At 33.9% G+C, this 17,338-nt stretch overlaps 6 protein-coding genes across 10 annotated transcripts; 3 read left to right on the top strand and 3 right to left on the bottom strand.

The window, feature by feature from the left end:
• The first annotated feature begins 31 nt into the window (after nucleotides 1-31).
• Nucleotides 32-2,547, top strand: LOC120769558 (nucleolar complex protein 2 homolog). The gene is made up of 2 exons (XM_040096607.1): nucleotides 32-1,164; nucleotides 1,240-2,547. The coding sequence occupies exons 1-2, from the start codon at nucleotides 91-93 to the stop codon at nucleotides 2,473-2,475; spliced, it is 2,310 nt and encodes a 769-aa protein (XP_039952541.1). The 5' UTR covers nucleotides 32-90; the 3' UTR covers nucleotides 2,476-2,547.
• Nucleotides 2,493-3,123, bottom strand: LOC120769562 (NADH dehydrogenase [ubiquinone] 1 alpha subcomplex assembly factor 2). Its single transcript, XM_040096616.1, has one exon. The coding sequence runs from the start codon at nucleotides 3,010-3,012 to the stop codon at nucleotides 2,560-2,562; it is 453 nt and encodes a 150-aa protein (XP_039952550.1). The 5' UTR covers nucleotides 3,013-3,123; the 3' UTR covers nucleotides 2,493-2,559.
• Nucleotides 3,124-3,726: 603 nt separating this feature from the next.
• On the top strand, nucleotides 3,727-7,089 carry LOC120768850 (coiled-coil and C2 domain-containing protein 1-like). 3 transcript variants are annotated; one of them, XM_040095601.1, is made up of 7 exons: nucleotides 3,727-3,957; nucleotides 4,046-5,635; nucleotides 5,691-5,842; nucleotides 5,908-6,187; nucleotides 6,244-6,395; nucleotides 6,524-6,662; nucleotides 6,872-7,089. In XM_040095601.1, exons 1-7 carry the CDS (start codon nucleotides 3,901-3,903, stop codon nucleotides 6,989-6,991), a joined length of 2,490 nt encoding a protein of 829 aa, XP_039951535.1. In that variant the 5' UTR covers nucleotides 3,727-3,900; the 3' UTR covers nucleotides 6,992-7,089. The 3 variants fall into 3 exon arrangements, with proteins under 3 accessions (XP_039951535.1, XP_039951536.1, XP_039951537.1); XM_040095602.1 differs by having other exon boundaries at nucleotides 6,572-6,662; XM_040095603.1 differs by having other exon boundaries at nucleotides 3,727-3,868.
• A 338-nt stretch (nucleotides 7,090-7,427) lies between these two features.
• Nucleotides 7,428-10,067, bottom strand: LOC120768851 (alpha-L-iduronidase). The gene is made up of 5 exons (XM_040095604.1): nucleotides 9,436-10,067; nucleotides 9,281-9,376; nucleotides 8,909-9,212; nucleotides 7,661-8,598; nucleotides 7,428-7,593 (listed from the first exon to the last, which is right to left on the bottom strand). Exons 1-5 carry the CDS (start codon nucleotides 9,890-9,892, stop codon nucleotides 7,508-7,510), a joined length of 1,881 nt encoding a protein of 626 aa, XP_039951538.1. The 5' UTR covers nucleotides 9,893-10,067; the 3' UTR covers nucleotides 7,428-7,507.
• A 77-nt stretch (nucleotides 10,068-10,144) lies between these two features.
• Nucleotides 10,145-12,761, top strand: LOC120768852 (gustatory and pheromone receptor 32a). Of its 3 annotated transcripts, none has more exons than XM_040095608.1 (5): nucleotides 10,145-10,203; nucleotides 11,275-12,322; nucleotides 12,382-12,444; nucleotides 12,502-12,591; nucleotides 12,654-12,761. In XM_040095608.1, the coding sequence occupies exons 2-5, from the start codon at nucleotides 11,285-11,287 to the stop codon at nucleotides 12,738-12,740; spliced, it is 1,278 nt and encodes a 425-aa protein (XP_039951542.1). In that variant the 5' UTR covers nucleotides 10,145-10,203; nucleotides 11,275-11,284; the 3' UTR covers nucleotides 12,741-12,761. The 3 variants fall into 3 exon arrangements, with proteins under 3 accessions (XP_039951542.1, XP_039951541.1, XP_039951539.1); XM_040095607.1 differs by lacking the exon at nucleotides 10,145-10,203 and adding an exon at nucleotides 10,566-10,891; XM_040095605.1 differs by lacking the exon at nucleotides 10,145-10,203 and adding an exon at nucleotides 10,938-10,960.
• An 89-nt stretch (nucleotides 12,762-12,850) lies between these two features.
• On the bottom strand, nucleotides 12,851-17,302 carry LOC120768849 (endoplasmic reticulum transmembrane helix translocase). The gene is made up of 8 exons (XM_040095600.1): nucleotides 16,133-17,302; nucleotides 15,119-16,068; nucleotides 14,083-15,052; nucleotides 13,832-14,028; nucleotides 13,627-13,769; nucleotides 13,430-13,562; nucleotides 13,233-13,376; nucleotides 12,851-13,149 (listed from the first exon to the last, which is right to left on the bottom strand). The coding sequence occupies exons 1-8, from the start codon at nucleotides 17,124-17,126 to the stop codon at nucleotides 13,030-13,032; spliced, it is 3,651 nt and encodes a 1,216-aa protein (XP_039951534.1). The 5' UTR covers nucleotides 17,127-17,302; the 3' UTR covers nucleotides 12,851-13,029.
• Nucleotides 17,303-17,338: the final 36 nt, after the last annotated feature.

The following is a 17,338-nucleotide window of genomic DNA, read 5'->3' on the forward strand; positions in this document are numbered from 1 at the left end:
GTGTTTGTATCTGGTAATACCTTTAATACGCACATGCTTTAGTTTAACAATTTTGATTTTCTGACGCTAAATTAAATTTCATAATTAAAAATGAAGCCTGTTAAAAAAGATAGTACCTTAATTAGTTCTAAACCTTTATCATCTATTAAAAAAAACAAGCCAGAAAAGTTACTAAAGGTTATAAAAGGAGTAAAAGGTAGAGTTGAAAAAACAAAATTGGCTTTAAAAAATGTGGACACAACTGGTAAAAAAGTATCGAAGAAAAAAAAACAGTCGTCCTATAAAGTAATGAAAACGGCAAAAAATGTGAATAAATCTTCTAAATCTCACAAAAACGAACTTGAAAATTTAAAAGATATCGATCCTGAGTTCTATGAATTTTTGAAGCAAAATGATAAAAAGTTGTTGAATTTCAATTTGTTTGACAGTGACGAATCTGAGGATGATAATGAAAGTAACATAGCTACGCTCAAAAGCCAAACTAATCCAACGGAGGACGAAAATAATGGTGATGAAGAAACAGATGAAAATGAAAATGATGAAGGGAAATACCATACACCTAATAAAGAATTGGAACTAGCAAGTGACGAAAGTGACTATGAGAACGATTATGAGGATTCTGGTTCTGGTAGCACAGAGAAAGTAACATTAAATCTATTGCGTCAGTGGCAAATAGAACTTGAAAAGGAAAATGTATCAGTCGAAATTGTTCGCAAAGTTATTCAGGCGTTCAGTTCCGCTTTGGCAAGTATTTCTGCGGATGAAAGAAATATAACACCAACTCAATACAAAGTGGTTGGTTCAGCAATTTTCAACGGTGTTGTGCAGCTTTGCGTGTTGCACATCCAACCCGCAATTCTTCGTATATTAGGTTTGAGTGATCGTTCAACAGCTCCGCTACATAAAACCAAAAAATGGGCTAAGGTGCGAGGTTGTTTGCGATATTATTTAACTGATTTAATACGATTGGTAGAACAAGTATCTAGTGCAAACATACTCTCAGTTTTATTGAAACATTTACATCAAATGGCTGGTATGATTGCCTCATACACAACACTTGGAAAAATTATTCTTAAACGATTAATTGTATTATGGTCAACTGGAGATGAAACGATTCGGGTGCTAGCGTTCCTTTGTATATTGAAGATAACTCGTAATCAACAGGTTAGTATAGGTTCAAATGTGTTTTTTTTTTTTTTTTTGTTAATATTTTGTATTTCTAATTGTCTTTCATTTTAGGATTCAATGTTGCACCATGTCTTAAAAGCTATGTATCTTTCATATGTACGTAACTCAAAATTTGTGTCGCCAAATACGCTACCCAGCATAAATTTTATGCGAAGGTCACTGGTAGAAATATTTGCTTTGGATTTAAACACGTCCTACCAACATGCTTTTCTTTACATCCGACAATTGGCGATTCATTTGCGCAATGCAGTCATATTGAAAAAAAAGGATAGCTTTCAAGCTGTTTATAATTGGCAGTTTGTTAATTCTCTGCGTTTGTGGGCTGATTTATTGGGTGCCACAACGAATAAACCTCAATTGCAACCTCTTATTTATCCACTAGTCACTATAACATTGGGAGTGATTCGTCTTATACCGACTGCGCAATACTTCCCATTACGTTTCCATTGCGTAAAGGTGCTAATAGCTTTGGCCAAAGAAACACGGATATTCATCCCCATTCTTCCATTAATAATTGAAGTTTTGCGGAGTAATACTTTTAACCGCAAGCATACGGTTGCATCAATGCGTCCATTACAGTTTACCTGTATTTTGAGACTTAACAAAGGTCAATTATCTGAAAATGGTTTTCGTGATGAGGTAATCGAGCAAGTGAATGGTCTTACTTTAGAATACTTGGCGCATGATTCAGCATCTCTAGCTTTCAGTGATTTAGTAGTGCCAACAGTGTTATCACTGAAAAGCTACCTAAAAGCGTGTCGCAATGCGAATTATTCAAGAAAAATAAAACAACTGTTGGATAAAATACAGGAAAATGCTCGATACATAAATCAAGAACGACGAAAAATTACCTTTTCTCTCAATGAGATAGCTAAAGTGCAATCTTGGGAGTCGAAGGTGTACAACAAGGGAACACCATTAACTATTTACTATGAAAGTTGGCTGAAGACACATGAAACAAAGAAAAGACGTCAAGCTGCTCAAATTGACAACATCAATATCGATTATAATATTCCAAGCATAAAGCGTTTAAACAAGGATGGTTTAAAAATTAGGAATGGAAATGGTGAAGTCGAATTATTCCCATCAGAATCCGAAGAAGACGAACAGTTATTGATCGAAATAAATAAAGACACTAAAGGTATCAAGAAGAGTAATCGGAAAAGTAAATTGGAAAATAGAGTTCAAAATCAAAAGGAGGAACCGGAATCTGCTATGCCACTAGAAGAATCGGAACATGAAGAAATGGTTGACATAGTAAAAGAGCTTGACATCGAAGATTGGTAAAAAGTTAAAATGCAGGCTTTAAGTTTTAAATAAATTTATATACATATGAATTACATTCAATTTCGTAAAACATTTTCTGGCTTATTATTTTTTTTCTGGGTCTTTTCCTGGTATGATTTCATACTCGTTATACTTTGGGAATGTGCCGATCGTTTCCTTTTCCTTAGGCAACAATTGTCCTGTATCATCTTTTGCTCCATACGTTGCTTCGAGTTCTGCAGCATTTCGTTGCTTCATTTCCATTATGGATAAATTCCTAACTAATTCTTCACGAGTAGGAGGTTCATTACGCCGACCACGTAGCCATGCTTCCCACTCAGCTGTAAGCTCTTGATCGAATGCTTCTTTGTCTGTCGGTACAAAATATCGAGAAGGCTTCCTCTTTCCTATTGATGGATTTGCAGGAATTTCATAATATTTATTACCGAAATAATCTTCTCCTATAAAATTTCCTTTTATTTGTCGAGGCCGTAAGGAATTAACGAAATTATTGATTATTATTTTAATAAGATCGCGGGATGGTGTTTTTGGAGCCATTTTGATCTGATATATATGTTACACCTCTCCTGATATATAATTTGTGTACAATATCTGCAATATGAATAGTATTGCATAAATAAAGATGTAAAATAAGCAGCTGATAAACCAAACGCAGTGTTGGGAAATGAGAGAAAAGTGCTCGCTAACTCTGCATTCTGACATGCAAAAGTTTATGGCTTACTAACTGTCAAATCTATTGCCAATGCCGTTTCCAAATCCGCATGTGGGCATTTGTTATCATAACACCATCTTTTGCGAAATAGCGTCGGGTAGGTAGATTCGAGCTAATATAGCGCATGTTTTGAGCTCTTGAACCGTTTAAATTTTTATAAGGATGAACAAATTTATGTGGAAAATAAAAAAAGTAGAAACATTCATTTTTCTGCAAATGTATTTCTTGAAAATAAAATATTTCATATTTTAGGACTTAAATAATCTTTAAATATTTTGATTTTATTAATTTAAAACTTCACCAATCCATTTGGTATAATTCTTCTGCAAATTAAGAATATTAACTAAATATTAATTTAAAAAAAGTTAAATTATGTATTATGAATTACTTATTATTTCTTACTTTATTTTTATATTGCTTGACTATTGTTTGACGAAATGCCTTTCCTTGCATGCGAACGCGAGATATAATTTCTAGCAGGTGAAAGCAGTGTGGTAATAAGAATGTTCAAATGTTGAACCTGAGAATGTATAAATGTTTCTCTGGCTGAGCCTTCAAAAGGCAGAGAACGTACGTTCTCTGTGTAAAGTTTTTCAAAACAAATAATAATAAGTAGACTGAAGAAAATAGTGACGGCATCTGTAGAAAACTTTAAGTTTCTCAGTTTAAATTTCTTTACGAGTAAGTAATTACAAGTTTAGCAATACCCAAATATGTTTTTACGCAAAAAATCGGAGACGAATAAAAGAAGAACTCAAGATTTATCACAGGTAAAATAAATCTTTTTGTAATATAATTTTATTCAGTTTACGAATTGAGTGAGTCATCAAAGCGATTCTTATGTTCCTACCCTCTTAGTTTGGCCTAACGGAAATTCCAGATGACTTCGATCCAGCGGGCGGTTATGTGGATATGGATGATAATGATAGTGATTTGGAAAATGAATTAGCTGAAATTACAAATGGAACGAGTAAAATTCACAAACCCAAAATTAAACGAGGACAGACTAATGATCTTGATAAAATGGTCGCTGAAAGTATGAGAGACATTGACAGCGAGGATGAAAATGACGCAGATTTGGAAAACGACACCGAACTTCTAAGTGAATTGAATAACATTTCAGAATTGGAGGAAAGTGTTGATTTAGTTACAGTAAATCAACTCCCAGATACTACAGTTAGTGCTCCCAATGGAGAGCAAGATACTTTCTTGCCTACAACCAACTCAGATATATTTCAGCTTATTCAGCAGCGTATCCTTATGTATAAATTAGCTGAAACGAGTGCTAAAGAGGCAGGAGAAAGTGCAAAGGTGCGAAGATTTGGTAGAGCACTTAAAACTTTATTGGAGCTACAACAAGCAGTCAATAAGGGTAAAGAAGTTAAATTAGAGGATATTCCACCAGAGGTCAATGTTAAGCCGCTGACTCAAAAGGATGACGACTCGACAAACAGGGAGCCTTCACGATCTGCTCCACCTCCGCCATTTATTAAATCTGATATAGGAGAAGATTCAATTTCTCCTCCAGAAATGCCTTTAAATGAAAAATCAGATAAAACCATAAGCTTGAATAAAATGAGAGAGCGGCAACACCAATATAAAACTGCCGCTCTCCAAGCAAAACGAAATGGGGACACGAGTCTGGCAATTCAGTATCTCAAAGTCGTTAAAAAGTTTGATATGGTCATAAAAATGTCAGAAGACGGCCAGGAGGTAGATTTGAGTGATATGCCTCCGTCACCAGATCAGTTTTTGGACTTCTTATCCAAATTGCAAAAAAATACTGAAGAAGACAATAAGGACCTTCCTACGCTACGTGAACCATGTGAAAACTCTGACAATATTGGTATCAAAGATATCAGTAGAGTGTCGCTTACTATGGAAGAAGCTCTTCAACAACGGTTAGACAAGTATAAATCGGTACAAGAATTGGCAAATGCAGAAGGGAATTCTAGCAAAACTCGAAGATTTGGGCGCATTGTGAAACAATATGAAGACGCGATTAAATTATATAAAGCTGGTAAACCGGTAGCGTATGAAGAATTGCCCGTTCCACCAGGATTTAGTCCGTTGCCTTCCGAACATGCCTCCGCAATTAATTCCGATGATCCGGTAGATACTGTAGTACCTAAACATTCGGAAGCACCAAACGGTGAAACCAATTCAAATACAGGCTCTTCGGAGAAAACACCAACATCACTTACTGCCCAAACATCGCCGCAAAAGCATGATCTAACTACCCGAACATCAGGGAATCAGCAAAAAAATAATTTAGCTGAGCAGCAGATGAAAATTCTTCTTGAACGACAAGCTGAATTTAAAATTGCTGCAATAGAGGCAAAGAAAGAAGGAGAAATTGACCAGGCTAAGGAATACCTGAAGATATACAAAGGATTTGATGCTTTGTTAAATGCGGCTAGTAGCGGTTTGCCAGTAGATCTTACTTCGGTATGCTAAGGTAATATCTATACATACAAAGTAAAGTATGCAAATATTTTTTTAGTTGCCACTACCACCATCTCAACGTGACAATCTGGAAGCATCATTTGCTATTGTTAGTACAGAAGAATGTGACCCAGACAATGAATTATCTGATATTGGTATACGAATTGAGGAGCAATTAGCGAAACAATTAATGATGTGCAAAAATACTAGGTAAAAAATGTAATAACGTTTGGCAACTGTATGAAAAATATTTGACCTTTTTAAATATTCCATAGGGATCATCATAAAGCCATGGGAGATGTGGCCGGTATGAATCGTTTTGAAAACTTGGCACTGACCGTGCAGAAAGATTTGGACTTAGTGCGTTATTCGAAGCATAAGAACCTCAGTTTACCCAAATTTCACTATGAGAAGCGAAGTTTTAATATTGTGCACTGCAACACAGACCTTTCCGATAACGAATTGGAAATCATTGTTGTGCGTGGTCTGAACTATAATGTACCTAACCCAAAGGATGTAGATACTTATGTCAAAATTGAATTTCCTTTGGTGAATGTAAGTAAGTAAAATTATCTCGTTTTTGATATATTTAACATATTCAATCTTTCCAGGATGAGACATTTAAAGCCAAAACCTCTATAATTAAAAATAATGACAGTCCAGACTATGATCAACATTTCCAGATTGAAATCAATCGCGGAAACCGACAGTTCCAACGTATATTTAAGAGACATCATGTAAAATTTGAAGTATACTCTCGCGGGTAAGTTAAAGGTGTTTAGGTATAGTAAAATAATACCTTGAATGCGAGTTATACTAACTAATAACATTATAAAAAAATGGAAAAATTTTTCATTATGAATAATGCTTCACATATAAATAAATATACAGCATAGATTGTCGTGGACTAAGTCGTATACTGCCTATGTGTTGTTTCAGAGGCTTTCTGCGCTCAGATATACTCATAGGAACGGTTAATGTGAAATTACAGCCCATCGAAACGAAATGTGATATACACGATACTTTCAATGTAAGTCGCGAAAACAAAATACTTATGTATATTACACGTCGTTATGCGAAATTATTAAAAACATACGTACATATACTATACAAATTGAAATGAAAATGTAAATTATTTGAAGGTATTATCAAATATGTACATATGTATGTATGTATGTGTCTAAATACGTATACAAAGCTTGTAACAAATAACTTTTATTTATTTTCTGATTGTAACAGTTAATGGATGGCCGAAAAGCGGTTGGTGGTAAATTGGAAGTTAAATTACGCGTCCGAAACCCTATTCTCACAAAACAAGTGGAGCATATTGAAGAGAAATGGTTGGTAGTGGATTCTTAGTTGGTCGGCCCTATGTATGTTATAGAATAAATATTATTAAATGTGTTATTTATTTTCACTTCTCCTTTATTATTGAATATTAAATGGTATATCTTGTACGCCTTTGTTTCTTTTATATACTTATAAAATTTGCATGTGTAAGATGAAAGTATATCCATATTGAGATCCACATTGTGTATAAAAAAGCATACGCATCCTAAATTTGAAAATAGTTTATGTCAATAAGCAGATATCTCGACAGAATATGTGGAAGTATTTTAGTTGTTACTATTGAAATTTAAACCGAATACTTCTATACTCCAAGTTCGCTTTAATGAAAATGTTACAAAAATATATTAAAATACGTTTGCAAAAAGTTAAACTAACCTACACTGAAAATTTATACTTACGTACATTAACATAGTTCTCCGTCGATAAAGGAGAAGTAAAATTTAAATAAAATTAAGTTACCTTTTCTTTTATAATTCTTACAATTTGTTTTTACTAAATGTATTATTTACAACTAAACAAATATATCTAGATACTCATTTCAATATATTCAATTGCATCGGAAAAATTGCTTTTTCTATTAAGGAAGTCAATGGCGCGGACCTTAAAGAATCCTAGAATAGAAATAAAGGATGATATATAAATAAGTTCACGAGTATAATTTTTGACTTTCATGTTTACCGGTAACACAGGCATTAATAGGAGCATATTGAAATGATGGATAAGGTAAATGCCAGTTTTCACTTATAAAACTCCATTCTGCAGTCTGATTTACTTGAAACCAAACTTCATAAGTTTTGAGACAATTTGTGGTGTTAGCAGCTTCACGCCAAGAAATAAATATTTCGCCAATTGTTATTTTTGTAATTGTTGGTGGTTCGGGTCGCTTCAGCACGGGCGACAAATTAGAACAAACGCGAAATAATAAAATCCATGGAAGCTGTAAGCCACTAATATTTAAACTAAATTCAGGCATCAGTAACAAACCAGAAGCTTGTAATCGAGGAGTTTGAGCGTACCGCATCGCTGCACGCTCTATTGCGTCGGGAAAGGGTCTTGAACCAGCTTGAGTGCGCCAAATATATGCTGGATCTGTTTTTTCTTGTTCTAGCAATTCTACCACATACGCGAAAGTCTCTACAGAGCATGACTTGAAAGGTAATTGACGATGAAGTGTGAAATTTTCCAGTTTTTCTGTATTCTCTCGAGGCAGAAGCAGCCAACTTACGTACAAGGGTTTATTGCCGGTGGAACTTGTTTTTAAAAGCCATAATACATCGTTTGGACTACTCAATGTAATTACTTCAATATCGGCAGCAACTGGTGCTAGTTTCGAAAGCATACCCAAGGCTGCATATACGGGTTTTTGTATAAATTGCGAATGCACTGGTTGTGAGTTGTTCATTCGAAAATGTGCTAAAAGAGTTCGTTGCGTGAATTCAAATGGATGATAACTGATAAAAGCATTGTCGTGGCTGATTGTTTCAAGATATTTGAATTCTCTATAATTTAATTTAGCATGCCAGTGCAAAAACACAATGTACACGAGTTTAGCCGCATAACGAACATCCTCATAAAAATCCTGGGGGGTGGACCAACCAGTAATGGGATCCGCTTCACTTTATATAGAATAGATATTTATTTATTATTTTCTAATTGAACAGAATTAATAATAACATAGATACTTGTGTGTATATACATACATACATACATACATACATTTCATATGCATATTAGCGCTATCAATTGCATTATTCAAATTTTGTCTTTCAATTCATAACAAATGTAACATTCTTCTTAAAAATGTACAAAGGTAGCTTTTCGTGGATTCTATGTATGTTAATAAAATACCTTTGACGGCTATGTATGTACATATGTATCTACATACAACGATGTGTATGTACAAAATCTATCTTTTAAGAAACTTACTCATTTGATACTGGTAACATATTAATATTATAATAGTTTGCATAAATATTCTTTAATAATTTGCTAGATGCTTCTAAGACCTCTGTTGCAAGACCTTGACCTTTTCGATGATATGTGAGAACATTTATTGGACAATCATTTATTTGGTCGTTGCAGTTTTTAATTAACGACCAGCACAACGGATGATTCTTTTTGGATTTAAACAAACCTGCTGGTCCTCGCAGAGTTAAATCTAATGGCTTATTAGACATATGACCAGCTGATTTAATACCTTTCCGTAAAGCCATAGCGTATTCGATAAAACCTACTTATGAGAATATTTTTTAAAATTAATTTTTAGTATATTAAAACAATAGTTTTGAGTCGAACAACCTTCTACAGTAAAATTTAATATATTATAATTGTGTATGTCCGGTTCATTCCAGGTCTCAAACCGCCACTTAACAAGATTCTTAGCACCCAGTAAATCTGCAAAGTTAACTTATTTTTGTATTATTTAAAAAATATGGATGTAAGTATGTATATACTTAGATAGCGCTTAGTGACTTGATAGCTGAAATCTTCCCAAATATCATTCATAATATCGGAATTGTTTATTAAAATACCATCCAGATCAGTCATAAATTCAATAACTGGATAAAGTCCTAAATCATTTAAGTTTAATATGAAATCATCTAGATCGGAGAAGTCATAAACAGGCACTCCAGCCTGAGTATATTGTACAAATTTAACAAGTTCCAAGAGCCAATGGATGCGTATATGTGTTAATGCGCCAGTTGGTAGCGCTGCGAGGTGCATCAAATTCATTTGCACCGATTCAGAGAAAAGACTAAATTTCAAACTCTCCCATTTGATTTCTCCAGATGGACAAAAGCCTGTGTTTGTCCAAAAACGGGGTAATTGGTAATACGGCTCATTAACAATGTGGCTGTTATTTTGCAGCGGAATGAGTGCTGCTAAATGCATTACCAAAGAACCAATCATATTTTCTATTGAATTTCTTGCTTTCTACCGATTCATCTTATGAAATGCAATATGCATACATAAAATAGTGCAGTATTTCGCCTTTCTTTACCTATGTAAGTTCACAAATATAATTATTATCAAGTATCAAAATTGGTTTATATTATTCGCGACTGTCAAACGAATACACTTCTTAGCGAAACTAAGTAAACAAGTCACTCTAACTATGGCATCTAGAATTGAACGGAACTTTTAATACGAGCACGCAGTCATTAAAACACCACTTAACCTGATTAATAACATTAAATTTGTTAAATATCCCAGTGTAATTGGTATCTACACATTCCTTGATTAATTTTTGTTATACTGTATTTCCATCACAAAAATAAAAGTATGAGTGTACTTTACATATCGTCACCTGAAATGCAAAATAACGTATCATCAAAAAATTCTAAATTGAGTGTCCTATTGATTACGCTTCACTACTTCAAATTACATACATAATATTACATATGTTCAACATTTTCAGATTCTGCACTCAGATATAAACCAATATTAACCCACATTAAAATTTTTTTTCACTCATGTTCCATTTTATTTCGTGTTTCATTCATGCCATTGTAAATTACAGAAAATGTTGTTACGTTATTTTGCATTTCAGGTGATGATATGTACATTTGTTATATACATAAGTACATATGAATGTAGATAAATATGTACATATAAAAATGTATGCACATCCAGTCAGCAATAAGAGTACGTTAATCGACATGCGAGAGATTTAAATTTTCTTTGTAATTTGTATGACTGAGTAAACATATGTAATACAAATATACATACCAAATCTTTGAGATTTAAGCATAGACACACATATTAGATGAGGTTCGGATTTGAGCCTATTTACGAAAAAATATTTACATACTATGTAAGTATGTACATATGTATAATGTGTCGTTCATGAGTTTGCAATAGTGGACATTAATTATAAATGGGAATCGTTTGAACCAAAAAAATGTAAAGGTATTACGCCAGTTTCTTATATTAGAAAAATAAGTTTTACGTTTTATTTAATTCTCTACATATGCACAGGTTATTATATTATGCATATTATTATATCCGATATAAAATTTTTAGCTATAATACACGTACCCTTTTGCATATTAAAAACCACGAAAGCAATATTAATTTGTTAAATGGGTTGCCTTGCATAAAATCAATTACCGTTATTAGCTTTTAGCCACTATCTGTGATCTATGATTTTTGATAATCAATACATTCGAAAAATATTGTGGGTGAAATGTAATATGTATACATTTGATCAAAATTCAAAGCTAAAAGTGTTTCAGTAAATTTAGCAGCTGCCGGTAATTCGTAATATTAATTGATGATACACTACTATTTAGGATTATTAATATGTCGTCCAACAAAGTGAAGCCATCGCCAATACAGCGCCACCACACTGGCTTAAATCAATTCTTGCGGCAGCCACCAACACATAACTCTATTTTTAAGGACATGCGAATAACATTATGTGTTTTGAAGGCAACAGGTCTGTTACCTATCTACGAAGAGGTTTCTAGTTATGAAGTTGGACCACCTACAAAGCCAAACATTTATTATTCATTTTTCATTCGAGGGGTTGTACAAACCTTCACTTTATTCAACCTCTATAACCTGATAACACCTGGATCAGCACAACTGTTTTACTCCTACAGTGATACAGATAATGTGAATAAATGGATTGAGTATTTATTGTGTATGTTATCTCATTCAGCAACTGTTATAATTTGTGGTAGAAATTCAAAACTGTTTATAAAAATCTTAAATGAAATATTGAAAGTGGATGAAGATGTCTTCGACCGATTCCGAGAAACTCTGGAAAATAAATGTGCATTCTCACTAAAGTACATTGTGGGCATATGTATTTGCCAATGGTATTTAATCGTGTTACGCGTTTTAGCTGTTAAAGATACTCTTAACGTAAACTCATATATTTTTCTATTTATCTACGCCGTGCAAAATGCCATGGCAACTATTTTCATTGTTTTTACGGCGGCTTTATTAAGAATCCTAAAGATGCGTTTCGCTCACATAAACACAACCCTTAAAGGTTATACGTATAGCGAGCAACATAAGCTACAACGTATACCAGGACGAGATAGGAATGTAATTACAATGGATTCTTTTCCTGAGGATTCTTTATTTATATACCGTCTGCACAATAAGTTGCTACGGATTTATCGTTCAATTAATGATTGTTGCAGCTTGATTTTGGTGGCATATATGGGTTATGCTTTCTACACTATAACAACTACTACCTATAATCTATTTGTTCAAATAACAACACAGCGCTTATCATTCAATGTGTTACAAACGTGCTTTGTGTGGCTAGCAATGCATACTTGCGTCTTGGCATTACTGTCAAAAAATTGTGGGCAAGCCACAGATGAGGTAAATGTGTACATATGTGACTAATTACTTTGAATTTCGTTTTTATTATTTCTCTATAGGCTAATGGTACTTCGCAAGTTTTGGCTCGTGTCTACGGCGCGTCTAAAGATCATCAAAATATAGTAGAAAAATAAAAAAGAATTTTCATTGAGCAAATAATAATTAAAGTTTAACTGTAGGTGGACAAGTTTTTAACAAAAAGTATTAAGCAAGAGGTGCAATTCACTGCTTACGGATTTTTCATAATTGATAACTCCACACTTTTCAAAGTAAAGTATTACAATGATATAATAAATCTGTACAATTTTAGTCAATTAATATTTATTATTAGATCTTCTCAGCTGTAACAACTTACTTGGTTATTTTGATCCAGTTCAAACAATTGGAAGATTCAAAAATTGAAGATGACTCGAGTTAAATTGTGAAAACATAACAAGTAATTCCTTTTCGCTATTACCAAATTATTAAATACACATTTATTCAATCAGACACAATACAGCATCATAGTTCTTGAACGAATATTTCAAATTAAATGAAAATGTTAACATTTTTACTGAAATATACGGCAATTGTGTAAATCTTAAATATTTTTCAATTTCCATAATTCATTTAATGTAAAGTTAAATAAATATTGTATATTTTGAAGCTTGAAGTCTTTGTTGCAAATAAAAGAATTACCTACATAATTTCTAGTTTGGCATCTTCATTTAGCAATCGACAAATTTTGGTTTTCGTCTTGTTTCTCCAAAAAGGAATGAGCACATTCTATCCAGGGCAAAAGCAGCTAAAGTATCCGCCAGCAAAACAAGAACAAGCATTTTGCGAAACTAAGTTGTAAACAAGATTAATTGGCATATCGGAAAAAACAATGTTTATCAATTTTTATTATGCAAACCATTTTCATACTTACATCTTCGGGGAATGATACAATTTCAAAAGTTTCTGTAAGTTCGGATGAGATGTCCAAAGAAAGAAATACAACTAAGCCTGTTGACACTAAAATGGATATTAGTAGTGGACGATTTTCACGCAAACTCTCCATAAAAGGATGCCCCTGTTAAGATTTTAATTTTGAGTTCTATAACTAAGATTGCTACTTTTTTATACCTTGTGGTTAACAGCGAATGTAGACACTTGTAGAGCAAGACAAATTATGTAAACAGTGCTATTTATGATATTGGGTTGAAAAGTTTGCTTTTCTTCTGGATCCATATCTATATAGAGTTTCACTTTCCCTGTTCTTTTGCGTAACGATAACTACCACTTAGTAATGTTAACGGGTTAGTTAAAACAAATGAACTTACCTTTCAGGAGCCCGCTCTGTTGCCTCTTGTGTTAAATAGTAAAGTGCGCCGAAATGTACGGCAAATTGGCAAAGTATCGTTGATACACTATAAAAGTTAAATATATTTGGCAATGGTGCAGTTTTCGATAGGTTCTTCAGCGGCTAATTATTTTAAAGGATGAATGAATATTATTCATTAAAGATTATTTGTTATAAATGTTTACCTTTGAACGTGTTATACATAAAAAACAAGCAGCTATAAAGAGACCCTGAAGAGTGGCTTGCATGTCACTAAATTTGACTCCGTCAATATACAAAACAGATTGGCAATAAGCAGATATGAGCGCGTTTAATGCTAATATTTTGAACATTTGTAGGGTAGTTACCAAGGTGCATCGTCCTTGTTTGATAATGTGATTTACTATTAGAAGAAAGGTATTAATAAAACAGTTTCTATTCACTATATACAACGTACCACATGCTATAGATGATGTCTTGCTTGTAAATGGCGCGGCTATACTAGCATCTCCCAATTTTACCACAGACGTTTCCTCATATATATCTTTAAGTTCAGATTGCAACCGCGCTTGAGTAGCATTTAAGTTTTCTCTCTGACGTAACATTGCACGATCACGCTGTGATACGGTAAGACGCTCCATCGTATTGGAGGCACCAGTTACAGTACTTCTTACACCACCTAGATTTCGAACATTTACAGCGGAATTACCAGATAAATATGCACCTGCATCGGAAAAAATTGATGCGGTTCCATTCGTGATATCACGCCGCTTTTTAGGTTTTATTGGTCCATTACTCAGCAGAGATACACCTACATGGGCATGTTTAAGGGCACCTACATCATTGGTACCATCACCACACATAAGTGTGTAATAACCTAGGTGCTTTAAAGAAGTGATAACATATTCCTTTTGTTTAGGTGCAAAGCGTGCGCACACCGTAATATACGGTAATATTTTTAATAAATATAAATTTTCTTGTTCTCTGAGGTACTGTAAGCCTTCTCCAGTAATACATAGATCATTTCCACTCAGCAAAGCTTTCAACTCGTGTTTAAGATCAAAAACAGACTCTGTGTCAATTGAAACCCATTGCCATTCAATACACTTTTCATTGGTGTTTTCGTTACGAGTAAGAATTAGTAGTTTTTTACGTGTAAAACGTAATTCTTTGGCTACGTGACAAGCTGTAAGCGGGTTATCTCCAGTAATCATTACAACTTTGTGCGAAGCATGTATAAGTTCTTTGATTACAAATTTAGAATCGGGTTTTATAGGACACGATATTATAACAAAACCAGCAAAAGTCAAATCACTTTCTACATCCTCTCTTTTCAAATCTCGGACACGTTGCGCGTCCATTGGGCCGAACTTTTTTATACCCAACGCTAAAACTCGTGCACCCCGACGAGAATACTCAAGAAATGTCTGCAAATATCAAATATAATTTAGCATTTGAATATTATCAGAGGCGCAATCTGACCAAGCTCTTACCTTTTCATAATTCTTAGGGACTTCTTTTAACATTTTCTGAATAACTTCAGGGGCTCCTTTTACAGTGCCAATATAAACTTCATTGCTAAATGGTTCCAAATAGCTAGCTAATACAGACATCCTTTTTAATGCTGAAGAGAAATAATAACGATGGAAAATACGAAGAGGTTTTAATTTTCCTCGTTTTGGAATAACAGTGTCTTGTTTCGTTAAACTCCAATCGGCCGCGGTAAGCATTGCCTTCTCAAGTGGATCTCCAACCAAACCATCGTCAAGCATTACTAAGGCGTGGCATGTCGCGACAGCTTGTATTGTTATGTCTTCAGCTTTTTCCATTGGTACAACTACATAGTCATCTGTTAAGCCCGCTATCCCTTCAACCATCAAATTATCCGATGTAAGAGTTCCGGTCTTATCAAAACAACAAATTTCTACTTTTCCAGCAAAAGGAATACGGAATGGCTCAGTGCAAAACACAAAGAGCTTTGACAATTGCATAAGCGATGTATTCACTGCTAACGTTAATTCAATTGGTAAATCGGGTGGAATAATAGACGTCAATATTAGAGTGCACTCTAAGAATAATTTATAACGGCTTCGATCTGGATCCTCGGTGCCCTTAATCCAAACATAAACAGCAGCTGCAACAGCAAATACCATAAGAAATAGGATGAAAGCAAAAGTCTCTAGATTATTTTCGGTTACGCGATTTACACCAAAGAGAATGGTTCTTAATAATTTTCCCTGAGATGTATTGAACCCAGTGCGTAATACGTAACCAATACAACCACTATCAGGGGCTCGCAATGCATCCTTTGTAGGAGCGGTGTGTTGAACAACTTTAGTTCCTCCAAAAAGAATAAACAATTTGCTTTCACCTTCCATATCAAGTTCTTTATCCAAATGATCCAACGTTTCTAATGATTCTTTCATTTGAGGCACCGACTCCCCTAAATAAGAAATGCTTACATTTACATATCCTTTTATAATATATATTTCTAGCTTTAAACTCACCCGTCAACATACTCTCATCAACTATACAATTACCACGAAGTAAGACGATGTCACAGGGAACCAAATTATCGTTTTGTGATCTAGTTATAGATACAATATCTCCTGGAACTAATTGATCAGAATTTATTTGTCTCCATTTATTTTGCCGCAGAGCATTTAGCACATATGGTTTGTTTCCCATTTTTCTTATCTCGGACATATTATGAAGTTGTTGTCCAACAAGAGTACACTCAAATATAATCATCATAAATAGTGTAAATAAAGAATAGTACCAATATTCGTCCAAACACCACAAAGCCACTGAGAATATTTGAAAGACAAAAAATGGTGCTGTGGCACGTTCAATGAATAATTCATAGAACTCTGGTACAACCATTTTCATTTCATTTAACCCATATAATTGTTCAGCTAATTTAACAGCACTTTCAGTTTCGTGTCCACGACTGCGCGTATAATGGCGTAAGGTTTCGTGTACAGGAAAAGCTATTCCACGAAATGTTTTCCTTTCTTCATCCCAAACATATTTTGTTTTTTGAAAAATAAAATATAGCTGCTTATTACCGTTAGCTAATCTAATGCCGTTTATTTGAACTAATTGAGATGACCCATTGTTTGCTGTGGGTATTACTTTAGCTAAAACGCCTACCCCCGGTGTTTTAACATTGCGGCAATTAAGAAATGTAAGTACATGAACACTCCAATAGCAACAAAGTAATGCTAAAATCTGAATGAAAGCGATTACAGCGACTGTGATAAGACCGGCTTCATAGTGTACATCAACGCCGTAAATAAAAATCCAAGCATAAAATGCGCCCAAATATAAAATAACAAAAGGCATTACTATGCCGCTTAGGGCTATAGGGTTCCGAATATGTAAAGTCACACGTTGTACTAAATCATCTAGCGCAGATTTTTTATTTAGTTTGACGTTATTAGCACCTGATGTTCTCGCAACTACTTCCAAGTCAGGTTTTCCCTCATATTCGTGATCCATTACAATTTTTTAAATTCTCCTCATTCACTTCCTCTTTTTGACTATTAATTGCGAGATGTTTCTTATTATATCAAAATTATTATTTTTTTAATTTTCAAAGCGTCACCACAATATAAATTATAATTCAGCAAGTGCCCTTTTATTCTTTCCGATATGCTCTAGATTGTCATTTCTTAAAAACAGGCATGATATTATGACATGTCGGATGTTAC

Source organism: Bactrocera tryoni, chromosome 2, assembly GCF_016617805.1.
Source record: "Bactrocera tryoni isolate S06 chromosome 2, CSIRO_BtryS06_freeze2, whole genome shotgun sequence".
Classification (NCBI taxonomy): Eukaryota; Metazoa; Arthropoda; class Insecta; order Diptera; family Tephritidae; genus Bactrocera; species Bactrocera tryoni.

What these genes read in the sequence shown, in the direction of transcription:
- LOC120769558 (XM_040096607.1), top strand. Translation starts at nt 91, where the DNA reads ATGAAGCCTGTTAAAAAAGATAGTACCTTAATTAGTTCTAAACCTTTA. An exon ending in AGATAACTCGTAATCAACAG is followed by an intron (nt 1,165 to 1,239) that starts GTTAGTATAGGT and finishes CTTTCATTTTAG; the next exon opens with GATTCAATGTTGCACCATGT.
- LOC120769562 (XM_040096616.1), bottom strand. Translation starts at nt 3,012, where the DNA reads ATGGCTCCAAAAACACCATCCCGCGATCTTATTAAAATAATAATCAAT.
- LOC120768850 (XM_040095601.1), top strand. Translation starts at nt 3,901, where the DNA reads ATGTTTTTACGCAAAAAATCGGAGACGAATAAAAGAAGAACTCAAGAT. An exon ending in ATGATGTGCAAAAATACTAG is followed by an intron (nt 5,843 to 5,907) that starts GTAAAAAATGTA and finishes AATATTCCATAG; the next exon opens with GGATCATCATAAAGCCATGG. An exon ending in TTGAATTTCCTTTGGTGAAT is followed by an intron (nt 6,188 to 6,243) that starts GTAAGTAAGTAA and finishes CAATCTTTCCAG; the next exon opens with GATGAGACATTTAAAGCCAA.
- LOC120768851 (XM_040095604.1), bottom strand. Translation starts at nt 9,892, where the DNA reads ATGATTGGTTCTTTGGTAATGCATTTAGCAGCACTCATTCCGCTGCAA. An exon ending in AGTCACTAAGCGCTATCTAA is followed by an intron (nt 9,377 to 9,435) that starts GTATATACATAC and finishes TTAACTTTGCAG; the next exon opens with ATTTACTGGGTGCTAAGAAT. An exon ending in ATTAAATTTTACTGTAGAAG is followed by an intron (nt 9,213 to 9,280) that starts GTTGTTCGACTC and finishes TCTCATAAGTAG; the next exon opens with GTTTTATCGAATACGCTATG.
- LOC120768852 (XM_040095605.1), top strand. An exon ending in CTAAAGATCATCAAAATATA is followed by an intron (nt 12,445 to 12,501) that starts GTAGAAAAATAA and finishes GTTTAACTGTAG; the next exon opens with GTGGACAAGTTTTTAACAAA. An exon ending in ATAACTCCACACTTTTCAAA is followed by an intron (nt 12,592 to 12,653) that starts GTAAAGTATTAC and finishes ATTTATTATTAG; the next exon opens with ATCTTCTCAGCTGTAACAAC.
- LOC120768849 (XM_040095600.1), bottom strand. Translation starts at nt 17,126, where the DNA reads ATGGATCACGAATATGAGGGAAAACCTGACTTGGAAGTAGTTGCGAGA. An exon ending in TCCCTAAGAATTATGAAAAG is followed by an intron (nt 15,053 to 15,118) that starts GTAAGAGCTTGG and finishes TGATATTTGCAG; the next exon opens with ACATTTCTTGAGTATTCTCG. An exon ending in TTGTATCATTCCCCGAAGAT is followed by an intron (nt 13,150 to 13,232) that starts GTAAGTATGAAA and finishes TTTACAACTTAG; the next exon opens with TTTCGCAAAATGCTTGTTCT.